The following is a 27,091-nucleotide window of genomic DNA, read 5'->3' as shown; positions in this document are numbered from 1 at the left end:
CTCGCCTGACGGGCTCTTTCCTTCCAGCCAGTTGGCGAGACGCTGATGGCGGTCCTTCATGGTCCGCTCCGACATATTGCCGCAAAACGCACAGTCCTTCTCCACGTGCGTCTTGTCTTCATGCAGGCAGTAAAGGCAAAGGGAGTGTTCGTCCTCAAAGACATTCTGAAGCTGGCATCCAGGGCAGACCCTGAACAGCTTTCCGGGCGTCGAGCTTCCCTTCTCCTGGGCCATGCTCGAGAAGGGCCTGAGAAACTTCTGGAGTCCTCCAAAAGCGTGGCTCGACGAAATCTTCACCCTTGAGGGGCGTAGAAGAATCCGACACGGGTCCCCGTTGATCGGATAAAGAAACGGTGGTGCTTGAGGCTCTTTTGACCAAAAAAGAGAAAATTGTCCTAAGAAAAAGCACAAAAAAAGCACTAACGCTCGAGAGCAATAGCACGAGGATCCCAACACTTGAACGTGCGGTAAAAATCTGAAGATGGCTGCCAGAGGCAGGGCTTAGGGAGAGGGCAGTCATTGGCTGTGGTCAGTATGACGCAGAGATCAGTGATTTGTTACTACTAAGAAAGACAGATCAGAAACAAAACTGATACTGATTTTTCTTTACCGAGGATTCCCAGCCTGACGACGGGGAATATTCATGAGCATGTGAATCCATGCCAGACCCCATGCTGGAGAATACAAACCTATTGGCAAGAAATGAAATCGAAAATTAAGCATATTGTAGGAGTATTGCTCCCGCTGTGCCCCCGAGTCATGCTCCTGGTGGGGGAAGTACCAGAAGATTGAGAGAACACCCAGCCTCTGGCTTTAGGGCTGAACTGATAACCAAGCTTTTACTGGCAGCAAAACTTAATCGGGCACGATTCTGGAAAACTAAAGAGGGACCAATGTACCGGTGAGTTAAAATCTGGGACATAGTTGCAATCAAGAAATTAACAGCCCACATAAAAGGGAAGATGATATGGTTTTCTCGCACCTGGGCCCCATTCTTTGACCTCGTACAGGACAGGGAGCATAGATTCTTTCGTCCACAAACTCTGAAACACTTGCTGCAGGGCAGAATGCCTATGGGAAGAGAGCTCTTCTGCAATGGGGTCGGCAGGGGAGGAGCGGAACCACGCATTTGGCTCAAGCTATTGGAAGGAACTGGGCTTTGATTCATTTGGCTGTTTATGTCTTTATTTAATGAAATGTTGCTTTTATGCTGATTGGGGGTTAGATTCATGAAATGTAAAATCAAAATTCTGATGATACTCAAGACTTCTTGATGGCACCATTGTTGGCGCTGTACATTGGAACGTCAATAAAAAGATACGTTAAAAAAACATTCTTAAACATGTCACAAAGTCGTCGGACTCCTCCTACTGGTACGCCTTCAGGATCCATCTACGCAACCCTGTCTCAGGAACAAGACCCAGCTGCTTCTAGGGTCAGGACTTACTGCTATAGCGCCTAGCAGATTCTTTGAAACAAGTTCACTACACAGGAGCATAGCTCCGCGATCGCAATCCACACCAGTAGGCTAGGTACATGACTTCCTCATGCTGCAGGAATATAGTTCTCCAGTCACTAGGAGCTACAAGTCCCTCTCGCCCTTAAAGAGTATTTGGGTATTAAGGGTAACCCTTGTCCCGATCATCAAGGGAGCCCAACTCTTGAGACCTTCCCCAGAGTTTGTAGAACAGAGGCCTGGCCCTCAACTTCAACAGCCGCAAAACCACCCTTGGGTCTCTTTTCCAGCTTCTCTAGCCGATGGCAGCATCAAGGTGCAAGGCTTCTGATGTCTCAGCCCTGGCCTGGCACTGGGGTTTTCCACACCAGCTCTGCAGCAACCTACTGTCAGCAGTCCAGACAACATATCTTCTCCTCTGGAGATATATATATATATATATATCCTGCTCCATAGGCTATCAGGCTATTTTGGTCTTCTACCCTCTCAATGACCTGTCGTGTTATCAGAATGTGTGAAGCATTTCCCTCCTGCTCCATAGGCTATCAGGCTATTTTGGTCTTCTACCCTCTCAATGACCAGTCGTGTTATCAGAATGTGTGAAGCATTTCCCTCCTGCTCCATAGGCTATCAGGCTATTTTGGTCTTCTACCCTCTCAATGACCAGTCGTATTATCAGAATGTGTGAGGCATTTCCCTAGGTCAGGTCGATTTTCTATCACATTAGCCACCCCCATCCACTAGGGTCCGCAGCGCTGCAAGATTATAGAAAGTCTGGAGGATATCTGTGATTGGGCCGAAATCCTGCTAACCCACTCCTTAGTCATTCTGTAAGATACCCTGGTGAGCTCTGGCCCCTGCTCTCAGTCTTGCCCGTTTTCACAGGTCTCCTCCCCACTCACCTCAGATGCCTCCCTTAATTAGATCTCTGCCTGTTATGTTCACACAAGGTTTTCATTTCAAGACAGGGCATGTGAACTCCACAGTTCATTCTGTCTTGCCAGTGTTAGATTACCGTGAGTGCCGTTATTCACCTGGACGTGCTGTCCTAGAAGTTCTTCTCTTCGATTATACAATTTTCAAGAAGTGGATGAGGTCCTCTTACAAAGGGCTAGTCTTTGTTCCTTAACATCTACCAGTTGAATACCAAGCAAATCCCTGGATTTCCTGTGGTACCACCAATGTCAAAGAACAAAGGACTACGGAAGGGTCATTAGCCGCGTTAACACAAGTTCAACTCTCTTTGCAGAGTTGGAAGCCAGGTCACTCAAGTTAGAGCACGACCAGAGGAAAAAGGGGGTGGGGGGGGGGGGGTCTCCACAGCACTATACCCTTTTCTGCCTCCATGTAGCTTACAACTCTTTCTAGAGGGCCCTAGTAGGGCCGCTTTCCTTCACTTAAGATACCCTTCCAGATCCTGGGACACAGCTGGTGGGTTTGTCACACTGCCTGTATAATAGAGATCTTATCCAGATCTATTTTTAACCCCCTGACTATCTAGGGGATGCTATGGTTCCCTGCTATGGTTAGATATTAACCAATGTGAACACAAGTATAAGTTCCTCTCAAATAAAAAGTAGGTTTTAATGGATTTCATGGTTATGACGCAAAACTTCCCTAAACACCGGTCCCGACAAACTCGGACCTTCCCCACTTGAGATTACCAACACAATCCCATCCAGGCATAGCTCAGGATGCCACATATGACATCACACATTATGACCAGAAAGTTTACTTAGCCAGGTGGTTCAGAATAAGTTTGATTAATGTGATACACAATATTTAGATTTAGCATGTCAATATAATGCATAGGGATGCAGCAGACCTGTTGTACTAAACGTATCCTTTAACCATAAAGCAATGCAAACACATTCACAAAAGGCATTATAAATTACCAATGGGAATAGCAACATTTTAAGCAACAAGATATCAGCAAAGTTAACAAAAAAAACACAAGCAATATCAAATGCATAGAACAGATTACCATATTATGAAGAACTCTCCCTCAGGCTGCAAACTCGCATAAATTGCATAACCAATTTATGCAACAAAAAGCCAATTTAAGGATATGTAATCACTTCCAGCATAGGTAATATTTCAAACAGCAAGATATTCCCCATCGCATGCAGGCTTATGAACGGGTCATTTAGCACACCCATTCAGAAAGTAAAATAGGTAAAATAAAGTCAATTTAAAAAAAATCTCACCTTAGAAGTTCCAAGAAATCATCTCTAAAATCAAACGTGCCATTGAGTAATCCGAGAGCCCCGTTCTGCTGAAATTGATTACGATATTTGTCTCTGAACTCTCTATGTACATCGTCTATTAATTTATCCACATACGTCAACGTAAGTATCTTTTGAAAACCAACCTATTGAATCAAAGAAAATCATTACAAAGTAGAAAACAACATGAAGCAAGTTTAGAAGCACAGTATTATGTTTACAGAGATTTGTAATACCTTTACAAAGTGGATACATTGAAAATGGCCCGCCCTTGTAGAGGATTTGGGTTATTCATCATGCGCTGTTGTACAATTTTACATTTTCTGTGCAGAAGTTACAATTAAACAAAACACTGTCAAATAAAGAAACCTGGAAAAAGAAATGGGCAGGCAGATATAGAGAAAAAAACAATAAGGTTTTTGAAATGTATGGTTCTTGAACACTCTGGAGTAGAGTAATACTGTTCGAGCAGAAGTTGTCCACTTTTTTGGTTAGGGGCTTGTAGGGCGTGGACTGAAATCAATGAGACAAAAGGGGGGTCCCAAACAAGCTACCTATTGATGTCGCCATATACGATGGAAATTCAGACTAAACAGGGTGACTGCAAGGCACATCTTATGTGAAGCAAATACCACAAGATGCAAAAAGTTTAGGTTTACAAAAATATGCTTAGTTTTATTTTTTGATACATAATAAAAGGACATCAATGGTCCGTCTTCTAAAAAGACATGTGACAACATAAAACACAATCCTCTTGGCATATATCAATCTCAGTAAAGCACATTGCTGACTCAAGTGATGTTAGTAGACAAAAGGTGACTTCCAGTAATATTAAATACAATTTATTCTCAAGGAAGACTCCATGTTTATTGTGCCGACAGAGATGAGTGTTTCCAGCCTTAGATATATAGACTCAGGTTGAGGGTGTCTTCTGGTATGATCGGACACCTAATAGTCCGACTAAGGCTTTCGTCAGGACACACAAGGACACCTGATGTTGGATGCGTATTTCGGAAGCAATGCTTTTTTTCTTTTTACCAATGTATCTTGTCAATTTCTTAGAAAGAGAGAATGGACGCCTTCAAATGGTGTGCATAATTAGTTTGGCTGCTTCATTTAATTTTGTTCGTATGCATACTCAGCCCAACATGCACATTCCAGAGTATGCAGATACAACTGAAAGTGTATATGTGCTCGTACTGGTGCACAGCCTCTACGTTCTGGTTTGTGTGGCAGGCACGGGCACTCTTATTTATTTCAGGAGATGCAATGAAACCCTCATCAGTGGGTAACGGTTTCTCCGGACGCTATATCACAATTGATTTGTGTAGCTGTTTGTCTTCCGCGTTGAAGCATCCGCATGAAAACTCTGGCCAGATTTCAGAATGTATCAGATTCTCCAATGTCACTGGCGAAGCCTGGGTAGAGTGGAAAACAGAAAGTAAACCGACCCCACCAAAAAGGAGTGAGCTGTCAATTTTCTGACCAACCTGATCACTTCTGCCTGGGCGCATGTATCAAAGCTGGCATGAGCAGGCTGTGTGGTGTAGCCCCCATTTCCCCATGTAGAGGAACCCATGTCGCCCTCGCCAGATGTATGGTCCCTTGAACTGGTTACCCCAACATGCTGCTCCAAGCAGGGTCCACAAGTGCCCAAGACAGACCAAATAGGTAAGTAAGGTTATTTCATCTCTGCACTATGGGCTCCATACTAATGATTCAGAATTCAGAACCAGCGATGCATAGGACGGGGCCAGTTCGCACAGTGCCCTTCCCAATGCAAATGTGGCTCTGCCTGCTAGGATTCTGCTGGTGGTACCAAGCAGAGACTCCTGCCTTTAGGGTTTTCACTGCTGGTAGTGGCCTCCACCGGGTGCAACTTCCTTTCTGTAAACGAAGCTTAATATGGATATTTAAGACCAAGTTCTCAAGTTGTCAGCCATGCCTGCCTGGTCATCGCCATCATTCCTCCCCCCAATGGTGGCATCGAGGCGGACAGTCCGTCCTGACGAGTTTGGTGGGGTGGAGGGTTGGGGTGGTCTGTAGCAGAGCATGAGCACTGTAAGGAACCTGAGGGCATCCTCACATACTTTCCCCAGGCACCCTCTGCTCAGGTGGCCAAGGAAAGGCCATCGCTCTTGGATACTTACCCATATGTGTGGGATATGTGAGGGAGGATCACCTAGGTGGAGGAGACTTGGTGAGTGGGGAGAGGACGTCCTTATGGGAGACATGGTATTCCCCGTTCCCTTTTCACAATGAACCCTCGGTCCCAACAGCATGTGGCATAAAAACAAACCTCATTTAAGACAGCTTTCCATAGCTCATGCGGCCTGTAGCCAGTGAAACAATGACAAATTTAGAGGACAGCTGTTAAATGTCCATCAAAACATAATGTTCGTCAAACATACAGCACATGTTTTCACAGGAGGCCAATGTGCACACTTGCTGGACAGAGTGTTCAGATTCCGTGCTACCACCACGTTCCACATCCTCACCCGAGTCTTCCGTTATAACGTCCAGTACCTTTTTCTTTAGGATTGCTTTAGTTTCCTCCTTTTTCTCGTGCAGATAAGGGCGAGCTCCCTCGGAGGCCACCCTGACCTGTAAACAGACAGAATCAGGGGGAACCCCAAGGAGCAAGCCCCCAAAAATGTCCAGGGAAAAGCCGATGTGGCGGAAAAAACCCTGACGAGGTGACAGTTCAGTGTGGACCGTCGAGATGATGTCCTTGGTAGTTGAAATATACAGGAACCAGGAGAAAAGGAAAAGTCTCTCTTTCCCTGATGCGTAGATCTTTAAGGAATCACCCTTGACACCCAGTGGCAGAAACAAGGTCTCCAGTATTTAGTCAGGATTGAACAGTCATCCAGGCAACTTCCAATAGATCTTGCAGCAACCAGACGGCGTCCAAAATTAACACCGAAAAGGAAAACAGAAAGGATCTACAAAGACTAGGAAAAGAAGGTAAGTATGAAAAGATGCTATAAGAAGAAAAAATAAATAAACTAAGAACAGCAATTCAGAACCAACAAGCAAAAGGTGCGAGCAGTGCGGTCTCCAGAAGAGGATGCCGAAACCGAAGAGACCGGAGCGAGAAAATACACAGGTAAGAATAATAAACAAAGAAGAAGTAAATGGTGAAAACACCTAGTTAAATGTGATGGTCGAAGGATAAAGAAACAAACTGTTACCAGAACAAGAATGTCCACAGAATGTCCAGAGGGCAGACAGAAACGGTTGGCGATAAAGCCCGGAAGTAACGAAGAGTTGTTACTTCACGGGGAACCGAAGGCAGAAAAGCAAACGGAAATCAAGGTAAGAATAGCAGTACAGAAAGGAACGCTGAAGAGGGATGGAGAATTAATGCAAACTGGGAGAAGTGGAATTAATGGGAAAGCACAAAAACGCTAGTACGAGCGAGGCGCACAAGCAGCGAGGGTCCTTCGACAGATACAACGCGAAGCATATCCAGAAGTAACTGCCTATAAACATGCGGCAGCCATTTTAGGTGTACACTAAACCGCTGCAGCCGGTTAGTGCGCACAATTCCTCCCAGTCTCCACTGATGCCAACGCTTCCAGGGACGAAGCGTGACAGATAGTCTTGGCCTTACTAAGATCCAGGAAGTGGCGCTTTCCTGTTCTGGCAGATGAGCAAACCACAAACGGCAGATAGCTTCCCGTCTTAAACTGCACACCAGTAAGTGCGAGCATTGACTTCACACCGTTAAGTGTTGTATCCGATAAGGATTCAAGAACAGGAAATTGGCAGACACGAACAGAAGTGTGGTTCACGTCCGCAGGGTTAAGAAGTAACAAGTGAGAGAGATATCTCTTCGCAAAGCCAAGGGCCATAGAGCACAGTAGAGGCATTCACAGAACGGGTACAAAGCTCTCAATGGAGGAGCGAAAACCCACCTATTTGAGTGTTACATAGGAGCCCTAAACTCAGCAAACACTGACACGCTCAGCTCTAGGCTGTACTCTTCTAGATAGCACATATGACGCACGGGCAGGGAACCCATGTTCCTTCATACATATAAGGCACAAGCAAAAGAACAAAAGCAGCTGACTTGCCTGTGCATCAAAGCCAGAGGGGATGGGAGCATTGGGGAGGAGTGCAGAGCAGAGTCCTGAGCAGAGCAGCCAGGCCCAGCTAACCAGAACTCGTAAACCCCAAAAGGAGCCATTTCATTTGAAGCACATTATGATCTAAAAGTGTGTGATGGGTGGGGGCTTGCCAAGTGCATTTAGATTGATGGCATGTAGTACAGTGTAGCATAGCTTCATGAGACATGAAGGTTACACATGCTGTTAAATAATAGAACAAGTGGTGGTTTTAGTTTATCTATTCAAACATGCTCTTCGCCCACATGGCAATCTTGTTCATAGGTGTGATGTTATATCTGATTTTGTGTTAGCTTGTTTAATGAAAATAAGAGCCCTCAGAAGATGGGGCGGGGTGTCATAATAAATACATTTATATGATAACTCCTGTGTCAAGTGTATAATTCAGACTAATGTGTCAGAGTGGTATCTCGGAGTCCAAGAACTTTACAATTCCTGGCTGTATATGTTTAATCATGTTGGTAAGCACACAAACCTAGGCAGGCCTGTCTTTTTTTAACGCTGAGACACAGCCTCAGGTGAATGTCGACATAAGATGACTGATGGTCAAGGGTCTATTTTCACAGCCTCAAACGAGGCTCATGATACGAGGCTTATTTCAAGATAAGCGGTTCATGGTCATGCCTAACTCGTAGGCAATCAAGTCAGGTGGCACCTCGCACAGATGGGACATCTCAGAGATGACCGTACCATTGCTAATAGTAAAATAACCTCATGGCCCAGTCAAGATAAACAGAACAGGCAAAAATATTTTTCTAAAAGGCTTTTTAATCAAAAGAGGTTAGGTGGCTACAGAAGATGGCCCATCAGGAAATCAATATTCCCATCCATTGTAGGACAGTGCCGTTCGAGTGGCTTAGAGCATCTCACTGTCAGGGTCAATACAGATTTCATAGTGACTATAGGCCAACTAGGTTACCCGCCGAATCGCTCTTTACTTACTTAAAAACCCCAGCCAACAAGGTAAATAATGTGTATGCAACTCTCCTGATATGGGGAGATTAAACCTCATCCAATATCGCCCATACCAGTTTCCTGTATTGGCTTTAACACATACAAATCATGTCAACTGGTTTGGAGGCAATCTAGTTTAGCCACAAACAAATGCTAGACATTAGCCACACCCTAATTTGTAGCCTGGTTTCATCCAAACCACAGAGGCCCCTTTTTACAAACAGACCATCAATTACTGGCTACACATTTTGACACCGTGCAGACCCTTGCATTGCAATATGCTGCGCAGAAAGGCTTAGAGTCTGTCCAGCAGCCACAAGGACAGAGACGCAGGAGGAGTGCAGCTACAGACATTGAGAATTATATTAGAGTCATGCCCTTCCAGCAATGAGGACATATCCAAGTGGTATTCAAAAAAGCTAGGACAGCTGCAAGCCACCTATCCCCAGGTTACACCAGTGCATACGCATAGGGCACTAGCCATGTTCCTTACCTCTGGCAGCACATCGTATTTAGCGAGCTGTGACAGCTGGACCTCAATTTATTGCTGGCTTTACTTCTTTACTTACAGCCCATGGGCATGCCGTCTACCACATCGCTAGCATTAATATTGGCAGACATGATGGGAACACAGGGCGCTGCAGCCGCCATGAACTTAGGCTTGTCCATAGCATTCAATAATTATCAAATGGTTGAGAGCATATATCTACCATTATTGAAAGGAGAACCTGCACGTTTAGAAGTTCATAGAAAATTGTCTCAATTAAATGAGCAAGAAAAAGGGAAACATTTGGGGACATAATGACATTCACTTATCAATCACTAGGCAGGGATCACCTAGGCAGGAGACCTGCAGAGGCACAGAAAAAGGCTAACAAGGACAGTAAGCCAGACAAGGAGACACACCATGAAGGGAAACCCTCAAAGGGACGCGGATAGTTTCAAGGTAAAAAGGGTGGTAAACCACAGACGACAGCTTTCACCAATAGAGGAAGAGAAATACCCAGAGAATGAGTCAAAGAATGGGAAAGCTACTGGAGATAGGGATGCCCCGCAGTAGCAAAGCACTCACAAGTTAGACGATCTTGGGGTAAGCCTAGGGGGCAGTCCCATTTTAGACCAACAGAGTATGATTTCAGAGATAGAAAACACATAAAGTCCAAAAAAGTATGGCACTGATGAAGATTCCTCTCATTCCTCACATGCCAGGACGCCAGACCGTTCTAAAACCGAGGGGGAGGACATGAAAGTTGAGAAAATACACACGGCAGCCCTACAAGTTTCACAGAATGCAGAGTCCACACACTCATCGAATGACTCCCAAGACTAAGTGACACACTGATTGGACAGAGGGGTCCTGTTAGCCTCTTTTTGAATGCAGCCACAAGGCACTGTTGGAGCATACAAAGGCACACAAAAATGCACAAATAACTACACCCACTGGGCAGACATAAGCAAATTATGAAGTGTATTTTGTAACCATTCAGCTATAAGGTGAACATCCCAAAGAGATTGAAGCACTGGTTTGGCCACAGTTACATATCCAATATATAGGACTTTTAGCATGTCAAGATTGGCCACCATTGTATGTGAGACAAGTACCAAGAGGGGAAGAGGTAGTGATGCCTGCCTTTTCAAAGGAAATGAGTGGGGAACTGGTGCAAAGATATGCACGAGACTGGGTAGCGCTGGCAGCAGTACAGCCGTTCAAAAATCATGTAGGGCATGATCTGGAATGTCCAGCACATGCAATCCCAGTGCTGAAACCACCCCCACCGCAGAGGCAGTATCCAGTCAAGCCACAAGCAACTGCCCACATGCAAACCATAGTGGGCCAACTAATGGACCAGGGGACAATTATAAAGCAAGCTCACATAACCGTCCGGCGCTCCCCATTTTAAAACCTGATGGTACTTATGGTATGGCATTGTTTAATTGTAAAGCACCTATACACAAAGCAGTGTTTCAAAGTGCTCAAGGAGGGAGGGAACAAGGGGAAACGACAGTCATTCAGAGCCCTTGAATTTCTGAACGATACAAGTCTGCACAGGAAGAGTGGGTGCATGTAATACAATTAATGGCATAGATAACAGCAAATGGGTCTGACAGTGATTCTGCAGTTTTTCAAAGTGCAATGAGGCACCACCATGCAAGGGGGGGGGAGACAAGGGAAGAACAGATAGACGATCTTCAAGGCATGGTGCAATAAGATTGTGCAAGTGCGCAGACAGGTGCAGGAGAGGGGAAGGGCGGGACAAGTGCAGGGAGAGAGGGGGGCAGGGGACCAAGTGCGCCCAGTTAGAAGCTGGGGTAAGTGCTGAGAGATGACACTCATGGGTCATTGACCAAGTGCAGTACCAATGAGGCAAGTGCAAGGCCTGAGGCAAGTGTGAGAGGACTGGCGAGGGTGCCAGGGACCTGTGAGATTCCAAGGTACACCAGGCGGCCAGTCAGCAGGCTGCGCAGAAAAGGAGGGAGAGAGGGATAGAGCGGAGAGAAAGGTTAGCAGGCTAGAGGGAGAGAGAACAGAGAGGAGAAGAGAGAGAAGAAGAAGAGGAATGTCTTAAGGAGTTTCCAGAACTTAAGGAGATCAGGCTCAAGAACGAGTGCGGCAGGGAGGCTATTCCAGAGGGAAGCCCCTGCAGAGGATAAAGATCTCCCACCAAATCTCTGCTTGGAGAACCGGCTCACTCGCAGAAGGGTGGAGGTAGATGAGTTGAGGGCTCGGTAAGGGCAGTATTTAGGTATGCAACGTTGCAGATGGGTAGGTCCCGGATCCTAGAAAGCCTAGTGGACAATGCAGAGGTTCTTGAACTGGATACTTGCAGCCATGGGGAGCCTGTGGAGGGATTTCAGCGCCGGAGAGTTGCATTCCCTGGGCTTGAGGCCAAGGATAAGTCTTGCAGTTGTGTTTTAGATGAGATGCAGCAGAGCAGAGGTAGGGAGATTGAGAAAGAGGCTGTTGCTGTAGTCCAGCCTTGAGAGAACCAGGGCTCTGGAGACAATGAGCCGCTGGGGGAAGGTGAGAAAAGGAAGAGTACGTCTGAGGAGGTGCAGCTGGTAGTTGGACTTTCTAGAGATGTACGAAATGTGAGTGGAGAAGGAGAGAGTGGATCGAAGATGACCAGGGTTTTCTGCTTTGCAGGTGGGTGTGGGCACAGAGCCAAGGGAGGCCGGCCTGAGTGGGAAAGTGGGAGCAGGAGTCCCAATGCAAACGATCTCAGTCTTACTGGCGTTGAGGCAGAGGTCATTTGCAGCACATCATGACTGAATTGTGGACAGTCAGATATGAGCGATGAGAGGAGGAGTCTGAGGGTAGCCTCAAGGAGAGTTGCGTGTCATCTGCATAACACTGGAAGTTAGAGATGAAAGTGGCAATGACGCATGCAAGGGCAGCCATGTAGACATTGAAGAACCATGGGGATAGGTTAGAACCCTTGGGAACGCTACAGGTTGAAAGAGTGATAGTAGAGAGAAAAGACCCAAGTTCTACCTGGGATGGGTGGTCGGAAAGGAAGGAGGTTAACCACGCCAGAGCCTGACGATTTCCAGGGTGTAATGCAGACGTGCAATCAGGATGTTGTGGTTTACTGTTTCAAAGTCAGAGGAGAGGTCAAGAAGAATGAGGACCGAGGGAGTGTTAGAGATTTGAGTGCAGGTCTTCATGGATGTTCAGAAGAGCAGTTTACGTGCCTCTGGTTGCTCTAAAGCCAGACTCATGGCTGTGGAAGCAACCAGCAGTTTCAGTGTGGAGAGTGAGCTGAGAGATAGCGAGCTTCTCCAGGAGTTTGCCCAGGAAGTGAGTGATAGAGATAAGGCGGTAGTTTGCCGGAATAGAGGGGCCGGCAGAGTGTTTAAGTAGAGGGTGCACAAGGGAGTGCTTAAAAGAAGTTGGGAAAACTCCAGTGGCAAAAGAGAGATTGCAGAGATCAGCCAAGGCTTGAGCGAGAGAGTCAATGTTGTCCTTAATGGTTTTTGGAGGGCAGGGTTTCACCTGTTTGGATGAAGCCTTCATAGACCGAACTTGTCTGGCGACCTCATCAGGTGTGACTGGAGTGAGAGAAGAGGGGAGAGGAGAAGTGGTGGAGGGGACAATGGAGGCTCCAGAGGTGTTGGTGAGCAAGGTGGTGTGGAGGAGAGAGAGGAAACGATACCATGGGTTTTTGCGGTGAAGTGTGCAGCCAGGGCCGTTTACAATGTATATTCAAAAATCCACAATGAAAACAGAGGCAGGCCAAAACCAACATAGTTCTCGACTTCTAGCCCATTTACACAGATGCAAATATGAAACAAACCTTGATCTAGACAATGGGTATTTCACACAACCTTTAAGTGTAGAAAGCCAGAAATACACTGCATTCACTTTTAAAGGAAAGCATTTCCAATTCACTAGAATAATGCAGGGGTATACGTGTTTGCCCAGCACATTCTCAAGTAGAATACAGAGTTTGCTCACAGACCTTCCTAACTGTTGGCAATACATAGATGATATTTACATCACCCATGAGAATCTCAATGAACACTTGCAACAAGTAGACGTAGTCATTGACACATTGGCTGCAAAAGGGTACCGGATTAATTTCAAGAAATCAAGAATAGCTCATCGTGAAGTTACCTTCTTAGGATTCACTCTTTCAGATGAGGGCAGAGGCTTGTCAGCAGATTTTCTTGAGAAGTGTGCCAGGATACGGGCGCCTAACACACATAGGCAATTTCAGGCGATTTTAGGGCTTTTGAATTTTGGCAGATCTTGTGTCTAATTTCGCTGAGCTAGTGAAAACCATTGTTGGCTTTGATAAAGCCGAATTTCAAAGCTGCCCATTGGTTGCCAGAGCACACTCAAGTTCTGCACCATGCGTACTCAGTAAGGACTCAAACTGGTCCTTTGCAAGACAGAAATACAGCAAAAGACTTACAAATGAACCTGTTGGTGGAAGATAATGCCTTCACATACAGTTTGCAATCTAGGGGAGACTAAACCAAATTGCATATAAATCACATGTATATTCCACACCTGAATTAAGATTTACACCAGAGGACAAAATTCTGTCTTCAGTTCAGATGATTATTCAGAAGGAACGGCTGTTGGCGGCAAATAGAACTATAGACATAAATACACCTTTAGCTCAACTTGAGGCTGCCGCGAAAGCTAGCGTGCCCAATGCAAAGGCATTATGATATGATGGGTTATTTATAACGCAGGTTATTTATAACGCGCTTAATACCCAGAGGTTTCTAAGCGCGGACCAAATCCATGTTGCTCCGTGACGTCTTGCTTCCAAGGCGAGCACGTTGCCGCTGAGCTATCCTCCCGAGACCTTCCATCTATATCCTACATGGATTCAATGGTCAGCATCTCAACATGCTCCAGATGTAAAGTATTATGAAGCAGAATTCCAAAGAATGAGTGGATTGACTTGGACAATGGATACAGAGCCAGACACCTCACTGCCTGACATACCATTGTTGGATTTTTTCCAAATAATTTACTGTGATGGCTCCGCCATATCAGCTGTTGGAACACGTTCCAAAAATGCTGCCGCATGTGCAGCAGTGGTAGGACATTTTACACACAAAGACACATTTACACATTTATATTGCAACAAAGCATCTGGGAGATATGTCTGCCCAGACTGCTGAATTGCATGGATTGGTGCTTGCATTGCGCCAAGCCGACGCAGGGAAGCCCACACTAGTAGTGTCAGATTCAGTTTACATTGTTAGGGTTTATAACACTGATTTGCATTGGTGGATTCAAAATGACTTTAGAGACAATAGGCATAAAACTATTGCTTCCAGGCAACTCTGGAAACAAGTTTGGGACCTTAAACAGACTTAACCTTTCCTATAGGTGATGCATACAAGAGCACATACTAAAGGGCACATTCATAGCATTGGCAATGCATTAGCAGATAAATATGCCAAAGAGCACACAGTGAGAAAAACGATAGCAGCCATAACTCGCTCAGCAACTGCAATGGATGAAGAAATAAAAAAAAGCTTGTTTAGGTATTATACCTAGGCCGAAGGGTTTCACAAGTAATTACATTTATGACTGAGAATAAAAGCAGTAGTCACAATTCCTATGAACAAAGGGGATCCTATTCAAAGCCTAATCCCTAAATGGAGCAGACAGGGAAAAGCTAATTGCAGCCACACACGCTGGACTTGCATCTACCCATGTTGGGGTTACCTCAACTACCCAGCTACTCCTTGACCGATATTGGTGGCCAGGACTAAGGCAACAGGTTAAAGTATACATAGCGAACTGTAACACATGTCTGAAGACCACAGTGGACTACAGCAAAATACCTAAAGAGGCTCCTTTAAGAAAGGCAACCTTGACTTTTGATTCAATATCTGGATCATATAGGTCCACTACCAGCGATAAATAAGTACAAATATATTCTACTAATAGTGGATTCTTGCAGTAGGTTCAACTGGATGATTCCTCAAGAGTGCAGACTGCAAATCACTCATACAGGCACTCCAGGGTGTAGTAGCCATGAGCAACGCAAACGCTCAATGCTGATAATGATACAGCTTTCGCAGGGTGGGCCTTGAGAAATACATTAGAGGCTTGGGGATCAGAGCTACACATTTCTAAACGCGTATTATCCAGAGATGAAATGGGCTGATAGGAAGGGCAAACCACTCAATGTTGTGCCTGACTAAATGCATCCTTTCAGTGGGAGGTAACTGGGTTGACCAAGTGCATCTATTTAGCAGAAGTTTAAATAATTTATCACGGTCAATAGTTAGAGCGGATTCCTGGATGGCCGCTGCACCCAGAGTACATGCGTGTGGTGTGCTCGGATCGACTCCCCCAACAACAGCAGAACAGCCCCCTCCCAGAGTGAGCTTCGTGAAGTGGTCTGTAGCCAGGCAGTCCCCAACCACTACAGAGCAGCGTGGATATGGCGCAAAGACCCATGCCCACATCATAAGAGCGATTATAAGCTCCAAAGTGCAAATAACAGCATTTGTGGGGCATGGCTCGCCGGAGCCGGCGGATCCAAAAATCAGGCAAGTCAGGAACTTCAACATCTTCAGGACATTGCAGAGCACTGAAGAATAGAGAGTAATGGTGCCCACATATTGCTGTTTGCACAATTACAGCGCATGCCTGCCAGTTTATTAACATAACTAGCTTTAATATCAACGCTTGCCCCTACCCTTTACTCCCATTGGAGAACACGGATTCTGCATACCCGAGCTCTTTCATCTGGCACGGTGTAGTTGGAAGGGGCATTGCCATAGAATAATTTATATTCAGAACTGCACATACTATTAGGAATAAAAGGAAGAACAGGGGCCTGTAACTTTGGAACACCTGCATCAGCAGAAACTTCAGGACTTCTGCTGGCATATATCACACAATCAACGACATCCACACTTGGGGCTAGACATGGATCCCACTGGGCTCTTTGTCCCCGCTATGAATCAGTGTAGTTTCCTTTAATACTCAATGAACATTACCTTTGTGTGCCTGTGCAGAACAAGGCAGGGCAGCTGGCGAAGATCCAATAAATAAAGTTTTGTTTTTTGGCATTTTGGGTTTGGAGGTGGAAAATAGAAGCCTTTGATTCACTCCCATGCAACTGTGCAATCTCTTTCAATGTTGCTGAATAGCACCTTCTGACTTTCGGAGACGCAGGTCTGCAACATATCCATCATATGCCGAGAGGGGAAAAAAAGCTCACCCATCTCGGGCCCACCAAGGATCTCCAGAACAAGCAGAATCCGCTATAAAAGCTCTGGCGGGCTCCGGGTCTGTTGACAGCGATAACAGGAGAAACGGATAGAACTCCCTGGTGGGGAAATCAGTCCCTCTGAAATAGAGATGGCAGCTCTAAGGAACATTATGCGACAAGTTTTCAGCAATCCCAGGACAAGTTCTCGGCCTCATTCCAAATACAATTCACCTCTTTCACTATGGAAATAAGACAATCGTCATCTGACTTTTCGTAAAGAAATTGCTACCCTTGGCGAACGTATTGATGTTAACGGGCGGGTTATACAAGAATTGACACGGGAGACCGAACAATCAGATATCGCACTTGAAGAGCTGGCCAAGGTAACAAATAACCTTGAACTGCGGTGTGAAGATCTAGAGAACAGATCTCTACGCTCTAGCATCCCAATTAGAAATCAACGGAAACTGTCCACGAACCTCCATTGAAAGACACTGCAACTCCCATCTTTGCAGACTTGATCCCGGACGAAGAGCCCCCAAAATTACATTGGATTGCTTACACAGAACTGGCCCGAAAAGAAACTACCTGGGGACTCGGTTATGCGATGTCCTAGCAGCATGCATGTCCTATACACAGAAGGAACAAATCTTGAGGAAGGCCCGTGAGCAACCTTCGATCAGCTACAATGGTATAGAGATCCAATTATCAGGATCTCTCCCAGGCCACCCAGGCCACTCTCCAAAAAAGACGTGAAATGCAATTACTGGCCAAAACTATATAATCCAGAGGGATCAAGTAAAACTGTACTTTTCCTTTTGGTCTGGTCTTCTCTTTAGATAGTAGACAGCATAGGATCATATCACGAGAGTTAGGTATAGCCTTGCTACACATCGAAGAGGAGGCACTGGAATGCCCATTTGAATCTGAGAAAGGATGTTCGACAACATCTTAAACCCTGGAAGTGGTCGATCTCATTGCGTCGGGGAAGCTAAATGCAAAACAATGAGAGGATTGGAAGGCACGACTCAGAGGGCCTACCTAAACTTCCAAAATAAGGAGGGTCAATTGGAATAATCAATTGGAGGGTCAATTGGAATAATCAGCAGCGAATGAACCAAGCATTATAATACTGGTAAAACTTGGAGGAAGAGACGGAGCACAACATCTTGGAATTCATCTGTTCAGGTAACATATGGGGGTACTAGGTTACCCTACATGTTGCCCTGGAAGTACAGTTGACTCACGGCTGGGGTTTGGTAATTGTAGTGGGAAGGGGGGGCAGGGGGAGAGATAATGGGGAAGGTGATGCTGGATGAGGGGGGGTTCTAGGTGTAGGAATAAATGATTTTAATGTTCAATATGTTTATCAAATAATTGGGACGGTTCAAATGTTTAAAGTTAAATATTAGGGTGTTAAATACCCCAGCTAAACGTAGGAAGCTGGAGGCTCTATTGGGGAGTCACCAACCGGACTTGGTGGTGCTCCAAGAGACGCACACTTGTTTAACAGACATGTATAAAATTCGCCTTCGTCGATCTCTGGTGGTGATACAGGCAAATGCCGCGGGTAGGGTCACTGGGGTATTAATAGCAATGAAGCTCGATCCCAACATTAAGGTGCTAAGAACTAAAATCCACAAGGCGGGATGATCTGTTTTTGCAACTTTGGGAATAGGCCCAAAAAGAACAACAGTAACTTCAATGTATTCTCCTAATACAGGCCAGGAAGGTCTTTTTAAAACAGTCATCACGCAATTCAAAGCTTTTAGTGGAGGGGGAAATCTTATTAGGAGATTTCAATTTAGCTTGGGACCCCCTGAGAGATCGGAGTGCAGCCACTCGCTTGATGCAACCGGTACCTTCTAAAATATTAAAACAAAAACGTGCAAATTTAACACTGCTGGATGTCTGGCCAATTCTAATGGGGGAAGTGAAAGGATACACTTATTATTCACATGTACATTAGAATTTTTCCCCGCATCGATTATGTTTGGGTTTCAAAAACACTCCTCAGCAGGGTCATCCAAATCTCTTGTCAGTCGATTACGCTTTCGGACCATGCACCTTTGATTATAGATATCGTTGGGGTTTTCCAGAGGGTGTGGTCCTGGCTATTTCCGTTTGAAATATTGCAGGACGCAGCAATAAAAGACAAAAAGAAAAACACAGCAAAATAGCAGAGTTCTTTGAACTTAATCAGGCACGATACATCCGTAAATACAATCTGGAATGCGTTTAAAGCAACAATTTGCAGTCTTTATAGCAGAGGCAGCCTACAGACGAAAACAAATAATGGTGTTGGAAATAGAGTTGGAGTTAGAACTTAAACGAATAATGGGGAAAATGGAAACGAACACGGGCCCCATAATCCAAAAAGCATATAGAACAGTAAAGGGTAAATTAAACATACTTCAAGCCAAAAAGGCAGAAAAATCCCTCTTATATCTTCGCCAGATTTACTATGTCAAATGTAATAAGGCAAATCGCTTATTAGCCAGATAACTACGTCAAAAAATAGCATTGCAAACTATTCAATCGATCCAAACACCTGAAGGGGATAAGGTAACGGAATCCTCTCGAATCGCTTCGCAATTTCATAGCTTCTATTCAAATCTTCATCCTTCAGAATATCCAGATGAACATGATCAGGCGAAATTAGAAGCAGTTACCCTTCCCAGGATTGCACCGGCAGACCGAGAGTGTCTTGAGAAAGATATTACACTGGAAGAAGTAATAATGGTTATTAACTTGTTTCATCCAAACAAATCTCCAGGCCCTGATGGATTCCCTGCTCTGTTTTAGAAGGCATTTTCGGAAGGCACTGGTACCAAGGCTTGTACACCTATATAATTCTTTTACAAAGTCAGGTAGTATCTCTCCAACTATGGAGGAGGCAAAGATAGTTTTATTTTCAAAGCCCGGCAAGGAGCCCAGCAGATTCAGATGCTACCGTCCCATCGCACTTACCAATCTCAATGCTTCTAAAATACGGTCTAACAGATAAAAAAAGAAAATCGACAGACACATGACAATATTAGGCGCACCTGTCATATTATAGAAAAGGTTTTGGGGAAATAATCTGTGATCTTACTATCACTAGATGCTGAAAAGGCCTTAGACCGGGTCGAGTGGCCATTCCTCTTTCAAGTCTTGGCCAAAATGGGCTTTGGTCCCAAGTTTATAGCAGGAATAAAGGTGAACTGCAAATTCCCGATAGCCGTTTACTGATTAATGGACAGCTTTCTCCCCCACATTGCTCTTCAAAGAGGGACTAAACAGGGTTGTCCGATGTCACCATTTTTATATGGAATAGGTTTAGATCATTTTTTAGCAAGAGTTCAACAAACAGAAGATATCAAAGGGATAAAATTCAGGGGGATTGGGCACAAAATGATGGCCTATGCAGATTATATGTTGCTAGCAATGTCCGATCCGTTAAGAACATTACCCGCTGTAGAACAGAGAGATATGGCTCGGTAGCAGGATTCAAAATGAATCCCTCCAAGTCAGAAATTCTAAACTTACCTTTGGCCCCTCATGAAATACTCTCGCTGCGAGCACAAACAATTTGGCTGGGCACAAAACCAGATTAAGCTATTAGGGGTCGCTATAACCTCTGACATAACCGGAACGTATGTGGCTAATTATCCCCCCCTAATTGAAAACCATTACAAATCAACTAGAGAAATGGGGTCCGCTAACGATTTCTTGGTTAGGACGAATCAATGATAAAAATGACTGTCCTCCCTAAAATTCTGTACTTTAACCAAGCACTCCCAGCGTTCCGGTCCCATTCTTTGAAAAGCTACATAAAAAACAATATCTGCTTATGGATGGAGCAATAAAACCCCAAGGGTAGCATTTGAGGTTTTCCTAACTTCCAAAAATGTTACCAAGCAGCACAACTCCGAATAGTAAAGGACTGGTGGAGTGTAGACGTGGAGAAACATTGGGTGCAGATGCAACTGGCACTGGGCAGATTGCAGTTAGGTGACATTTTATGGCTCTCTAAAATGGATTGCCCTCACAATATTCATAAAAGTAAGATTACAAGTCTAGTGGAGGAGGTGTGGGATACAGCGGCTAAACGATAGACATTCCCTCACCTAATAACCCCAGCTTTCCCCCGGGCCTGGACCCTCCAGCATTTCCTGAATGGAAACAGGCAGGCGGTTCAAAACTCTGCGAAATTCTTTTTTGGTAGGGATCCTAAGCCTTCTACTCTGTGTAAACTAGAACTGGGATTGAATGAAGCAGAGTACTTTCAGGTCCGTCACTAGATCCTGGCTCCTCTGCTTAAACAGGCAGCAATCTGGGAGCTGACCGCCTTCGAAAAATGTGTTACAACTAATCCAGGGAATAAGGCTCTACTATCAAACTTATATAAAATAATAAACAAGATCCCCACACAGCCCCCTTTGCTCCATCACTATAGAACACAATGGCAATTGTGAATTAGAATGGGAGGGGATATGGAAAGACATTCCCAAAAGTACACGCTCTATACAAATAAGGGAATTTTGGTATAAACTGTTAACCCAATGGCACTATACCCCCAACTCGCCTACAAAAAAATCAAAGCATCTATATTGGAGCAATATTGGAGACAATGTGGCGCCCCCCAGGAATTGGGGGCATATATGGTGGAATTGCCCGGTTTTGGCGGGATACTAGTCTGAAATCGATATAGGTTTGAAGCAAATGTTTGGTGTTACAAAACCTAGCTCTATGAAATCTAACTTATTGTTGATACTTGAACCTAGCATGCGATATAGCTCGAAACAAAAATGTAGAACCTTTGTTATGTTACAATTGGCAGCATTGCTAGGAATAGTACAGAGATGGCAATCTAAAGACCCATCGCAATTTGCTGAATGGTTAGCTAGAATTTGGAACTTTGTAGCACTTGAATGGATTACGTATACGATTCAAGGAGATCAAGCAAGATTCTCACAAGACTGGGCTGAGGTTCTTGGTTGCTTACAATCTGATGTTAATTTTCGTTATTGTCCTCAGCACTTCGCGTTTTGCATTCATTAACTTTTCGTACACTGAAATCTATACCATGCAGGGGATTTGGGGATCAAGGGTTGGGTATCCAGCGGGGCGGGGGAGTGAGGAGAAGGGAAATGCTTTACTGTAAAATTTGTAATGCAAATTTTAAAAAATAATAATAATTTACCACTCCAGTCTCTATGCAATGGTAAGACTCCGCTTGAACACTTGTTTGGGAGAAAAATGTTTATGCCTGCTTTGCACACTCTCCCCAACCCCCTCTCTAGGCAAGAGCAACTGCTGGCGACAACGCTGCTGAGGGAATCCCTCCAGTTGGAAACTGCCGAGGCCAGTCTTGAGACCACTCTCAAAGCAGGAGATTGGGTCCTGGAGAAGATCCATAAGACCAGACTCCGTTTGGCCCATCCGCAAGTAATCAGAGTGAAAGGTTGCACAACTGCTGTCCTGCCCGCAATGCCACCCGAGAAAGGTACCAGGCAAGTTTCTGTGGATCACCTGAAACCCACTCCAGATTGTTACTGCAATGTTTCCATGCGATCCTCCTCTTCCAGCTGAGGAGCACACAGAAGAAGAGATGGAGATCCAACAAATGATGATTGGCGTTCAAGATGAGGAAGAATATGCCACTCTTGACTACAATTCCACAATTCAGGGAAGTACTACAGGTCTGCCAATTTGGAAACAGAAAGCCTTTCTAGTTGCTAAAGTAATTAAATAATTATTTTGGAGAGATTTTCTGAAACAGTGTTACATAATGCTGACAGTATATTTCATTCTATTGTGGCTGAGCATCACTGTTTCTCATCTCACTGACTTTGGGCATTTTTTGGGCAAGGTTTTCGCCCCGCCTGCAAGCAAAGAAGTTGTTCTAAGCCGTTAAGTTCTTCACACATGTTAGAGAAAAGAGAGCTCCAAGACCCAGGAACTCCAGCCTCAATACAAATATTTCCTCCAACCATGGGTCATGTGTGGATGCCATAATTTAAGATACTTAATGGCCCAGCCAAGCAACTGCAAGTTCACACTTTTTCAGTGATTGATGAATCCAGACTGTTTGCACCCATTAATCCTGTGTCAAGAACATATAGAAAACTGTTAAGAACTAGGCTGCAGACATTTGTGCAAAATGCACCGTTTGATGTTTTTGATGATGTTGAGGGTCTCCATGAGATGGGGTCCCATGTGTGTTAGTCCAGAAAATCCAGATCAATGCTGGTTATTAATTGCTAATGGATTCTCAAAGAATCCCTTGTCTTACCCTGAACGTATTGCCAGTAAGGAGTTTGAATTAACCTAAATACCTCACATTAAATACATGCACTCATTAATGCATCCTTAGCTAGGTCCAGTTACAATATATTGGACTTATCCTGAATACCTTACTGGTAAATACATGTATTCATGTATGCTTGTGTTGGCCATAACCGCCAACTGTTTTGAAGTGTGATGCAGTGATTTGATTTGTTATGTTTCTAGGCGCTCATGTATTTATCACACAACTCGTTTACTTTTGCATGCAGTAATCAATACTCCCCAGTACTAGGATGTGTATGCTTTATCTCTGCCACCAATATAGGCGGCCTGTTTTGCAAATGTAGCTCCTAGAAGGTTTAATGACGGCTTCACAGTGCTACAGATCTTCATAGGGATGACATGAAAACAAACCTAATTTAAGACAGCTTTCCATAGCTCATGCGGCCTCTAGCCAGAGAAACAATGACGAATGTAGATTTAAATGTTCATTAAACAATGTTCGTCAAACATACAGCACATGTTTTCACAGGAGGCTAATGTGCACACTTACTGGATGGATATTCTTGGCCTTACCAAGGTCCAGGAGGTGGCGCTTTCCTATTCTGGCAGATGAGCAAACCACAAATGGCAGATCGCTGCCTGTCTAAAACAGCACACCAGTAGGTGAGAGCATTGACTTCACACCGTTAAATGTTATATCTGATAAGGATTCAAGAACAGGAAATTGGCAGACACGAACAGAAGTGTGGTGCACGTCCGCAAGGTTAAGAAGTAACAAGTGAGAGAGCTGTCTCTTTCCAAAGCCAAGGGCCATAGAGTACAGCAGAGGCATTCATTGAACAGGTACAAAGCTCGCACCGGAGGTGCGAAAACCCACCTAATGGAGTTTTACATAGGAACCCTAAACTCAGGGACACGCTCAGATCTAGGCTGTACTCTTCCAGCTAGTGGCTATCACGCACGCACACGGGCAGGGAAACCATGTACATACAAAGAAGGCCCAAGCAAAAGAGAAAACAGCAGCTGAATTGCCTGTGCATCAAGGCCAGAGGGGCTGGGGAGTAGTGCAGACAAGACGAGACCAGAGCAGCAGCAGTAAAGAGACAGCCTGGCCCAGCTAAGCAGAACTCGTTCAACCCAGAAAGAGCGGTTTCATTTGCACATTATGCTCTAAACGCGAGTTAAGGGTGGGCGCTCGCTGAGTGCATTTAGACGGATGGCGTGTTGTACAGTGTAGCATAGCTTCATGAGACATAAAGGTTACACATTATTTATCTACTCTAACATGCTCTTTGCCCACATTGCAATCGTGTTGACAGGTGTGATGTTATATTACATCTGATTTGCTGTAGCTTGTTTAGTGAAAATAAGAGCCCTCAGAAGATAAGGGGTCATATTAAATACATTTACATGATAACTCCTGTGTCAGGTGTAGAATTCAGAGTAATGTGCCAGAGTAGCATCTCTTTGAGTCCCAGAACTTTACAATTCCTGGCTGATCATGTTGGTAAGCACACAAACCTAGGCAGGACTGCCTTTTAGCGCTGAGACACAGCCTAGGGTGAATGTCAAGGGTCTATTTTCACAGCCTCAAATGAGGAGGAGATAAGAGGCTCGTGGTCACGCCTAACTTGTAGGCAATCAAGTCACATGTGTATGTTACGGTCAATCCTTCCCCTTTTCCTACTTTCAAAGTGACCCTCAGAAATGGCATGGTAATACTGGGACGAGGAAGAGCTCAACTAGGAGGGCACCTCCTCATTTGTGCAGGTTAAACAGACATCAGGCTTCTCTTGTTAATACAAAGAAAGTACAGATCAATACCAAAACAAGGAAGAAACAACTGGGAGTTATGCACACTTCAATTCATCCACACCACTTGGTACCGAGACAAGGAAGAGGGATGTGGAGGAGTACCATTGTACTAGCCAGGCATGTCAAGCTAATAGGCTTAATCATGGTCGGGCAAATGAAGTGAAGGACTTGCACCTGTAACCATTTAATAGGACCCAGGTGTATAAAACGGGAGACCACCCAGCAAGAAAGGGAAACCGGCCTGGAGAAAACCGATGCAGCTTACAGAAGCGGAGCGGGCTGGAGAGGAAACAGCTGGAAGGATGCTGTGCTGAGAAGCATGAGAAATAGATGCTGTGTCCAGAGCTACTGTGACAGTCGAGAAGCCTACAGTCCTCCTTGTCCAGTGTCCACAGCAGGAGCTGTGGAACATCGAAGTGTCCAGAGATCCGTAGGCTGCTGGTAGCTTCCGTTAAGGAAGAGCAGAGCTACGCGAAGAAAAATTCAAGGATGGCGAGCGCTGCTTGCTGGGAGTCCCGTAAAGCAAAAGCAGAGCAAAAGGAAGCCAGAAAGAAGAAATGAGACACCTTGAGGAGCAGCAGCATACCAGCGATTGTAAAGAAGGGACCACTCATACCGGGGCGTTCCAGGGGCTGGAAGCAGGCATACTTAAATGCCGAATTAACTATATAACAGTTACTTTGAAGACCAAATTAAAGGTTTTTGAATATCAAACAAGCTGCAAAGTATTGTCAGTACCTTTAAAAGTGCAACAAGTATTATTGAATACTGCACTAAAGGAAGGAAATTATGAGCATATTTATTTTTTTAAACATTTGTTTACTCAAGTTTTGTTGTACATAAAAGAACATATCACTTTATACATGACTGTCATTAGTAATGTCTTATCAAACCGTACGTTTAGGTTAAAATGAAGCACATACAATTCCCCCCCACTCTTAGACGGCCCCTCCACTCTACCAATAACCCCCAGGCCCTTCCCCACTTTCGTCGTAGTTCTCACTGCAGATATTCAGACCGCTCATTCCGCTCTTTCAGGGGGGTTTAAAATATGCAGAGAACCGCAATTCCTCCAACAACTGGCCCCATTCCATCGTCACCCCTTCCTCCATCTCAGAGTCCCTGATTTTTTGCAATGTATCCAGCTCTGCCATCCCCTACCTGCGGACCTCTTCCTCCCAATGCACCTGTTTTTTACCCCAGGTAATACCCACTCGCCTCCTTGCTAATACCAGCATAAACTGGGCCATTCGATTTCTCTTTTTCTGTTGGCTCCCACCTAGGAGTAAACCCCACAAGCACACCTTTGGGGAGCACTAGAGCCAAGTAGTTAATTAATCTTCACCATCACCGCCTGCCAGTAACTTGCCACAACCTGACACCTGCCCTCATAGCACAGCAGGGACAATCCCAACTCTGAGCACTATTCATAGCGTGTAATTTGGCGGATTTCAAATCCGTCCCATGGATGATGAACTGGATAAGCTGGAACAGTGCATTCCGCGAAATTTTGCAAACCTGCTACCAGATTTTTGTCCATTCCCCCTCTGAAATTGGACCACCCACGTCTTTCTCCCATTTACTCTGAACCACCAATTCCTTTGTGGGGGAATGTACTGAGCAATACCTGGTAAATCTGAGAGACCCTGCCCAACCCCATCCTCCCGTGTCAGGAGCACCCGCATCAGCGGGCTCGTCTGTGGTTCCTCCAGAATCCCCCTCCAGAAGGAACCCACCGCCCAGTCACCGTAAAATATGTTAACAAATGCCCCTTCACCACCCCATAGAGAGCACTCCATTGCGCAAAGGACAACAACCTTCCATCTTCAAACTGCTCCCCCACTGTCTTGCACCACCTACCTCTCAAGGCAGACACCCCTATCCTCCTCAGCGCCAAGCGGAGTCCGGAGTCCACAGCCCATGGTAAGTCTGCACTGTAGAGTCCAGACACCTGTAGTTTCCTCAGGAGCTTCCTCCAGAGCGTTCTCACTACCCGGAATACGTTGGTCGCCCCCATTCCTTCCATTGTGCCCCACTACAGCTCTATCCCCTTCCGATGAGCCAGAAAAGCCATCAGCAATCCTGTCAGCAACTTGCCCCTTGTGTCTGTTCACACCAATATTGCTTGCAGCTGCGCCGCCATGAAGTAAAACTCATAATCCGGCAAATTAAGGTCCCCCTCCAACTGCAGGCGTCTCAAAGTTGCCATCCCGCCTCCTCCTCCTCCCTGTACCCCATAGCAACTCCCCAGCCTTCTCATCGGTTTAAAAAAATATGTTCAATGCCATACAGTATGTTAGAGAAATAGTAGAGAAGCCTTGGAAGTATGACCATTTTGTGAAGTGCCACCCTCAAATATCAATGATATCGGTAACATTTTCCAAAACTAAACCGAGGATCAATTCCGGACAGCACTCTGCCGGTATTGCGCACAAATGTCTCCTCCACATAGTGCAAACTGTAATTCCCAAGTATTTAAATGCTTCCCCTTCCCACCCAATCGCGAGTCCTGGAGGGTAGATAAATTGGTGACATGCATGCCGC

General features: G+C 45.1%; 1 protein-coding gene across 1 annotated transcript in view; it reads right to left on the bottom strand.

Annotated features, from left to right (window-relative positions):
- Positions 1-27,091, bottom strand: part of SRPRA (SRP receptor subunit alpha) — a 644,254-nt gene that overhangs the window by 518,687 nt on the left and 98,476 nt on the right. Inside the window, exon 3 of the mRNA XM_069614204.1 lies at positions 3,664-3,827. Coding sequence (XP_069470305.1) covers positions 3,664-3,827 — 164 coding nt within the window. The remainder of the gene's footprint in view (positions 1-3,663; positions 3,828-27,091) is intronic.

The sequence above is a fragment of the Ambystoma mexicanum genome, chromosome 9 (genome assembly GCF_040938575.1).
Source record: "Ambystoma mexicanum isolate Mex_15411 chromosome 9, UKY_AmexF1_1, whole genome shotgun sequence".
NCBI classification, from domain to species: domain Eukaryota; kingdom Metazoa; phylum Chordata; class Amphibia; order Caudata; family Ambystomatidae; genus Ambystoma; species Ambystoma mexicanum.
The sequence above is the reverse complement of the archived record's forward strand: the minus strand, read 5'-3'. Positions and strand labels throughout refer to the sequence as shown.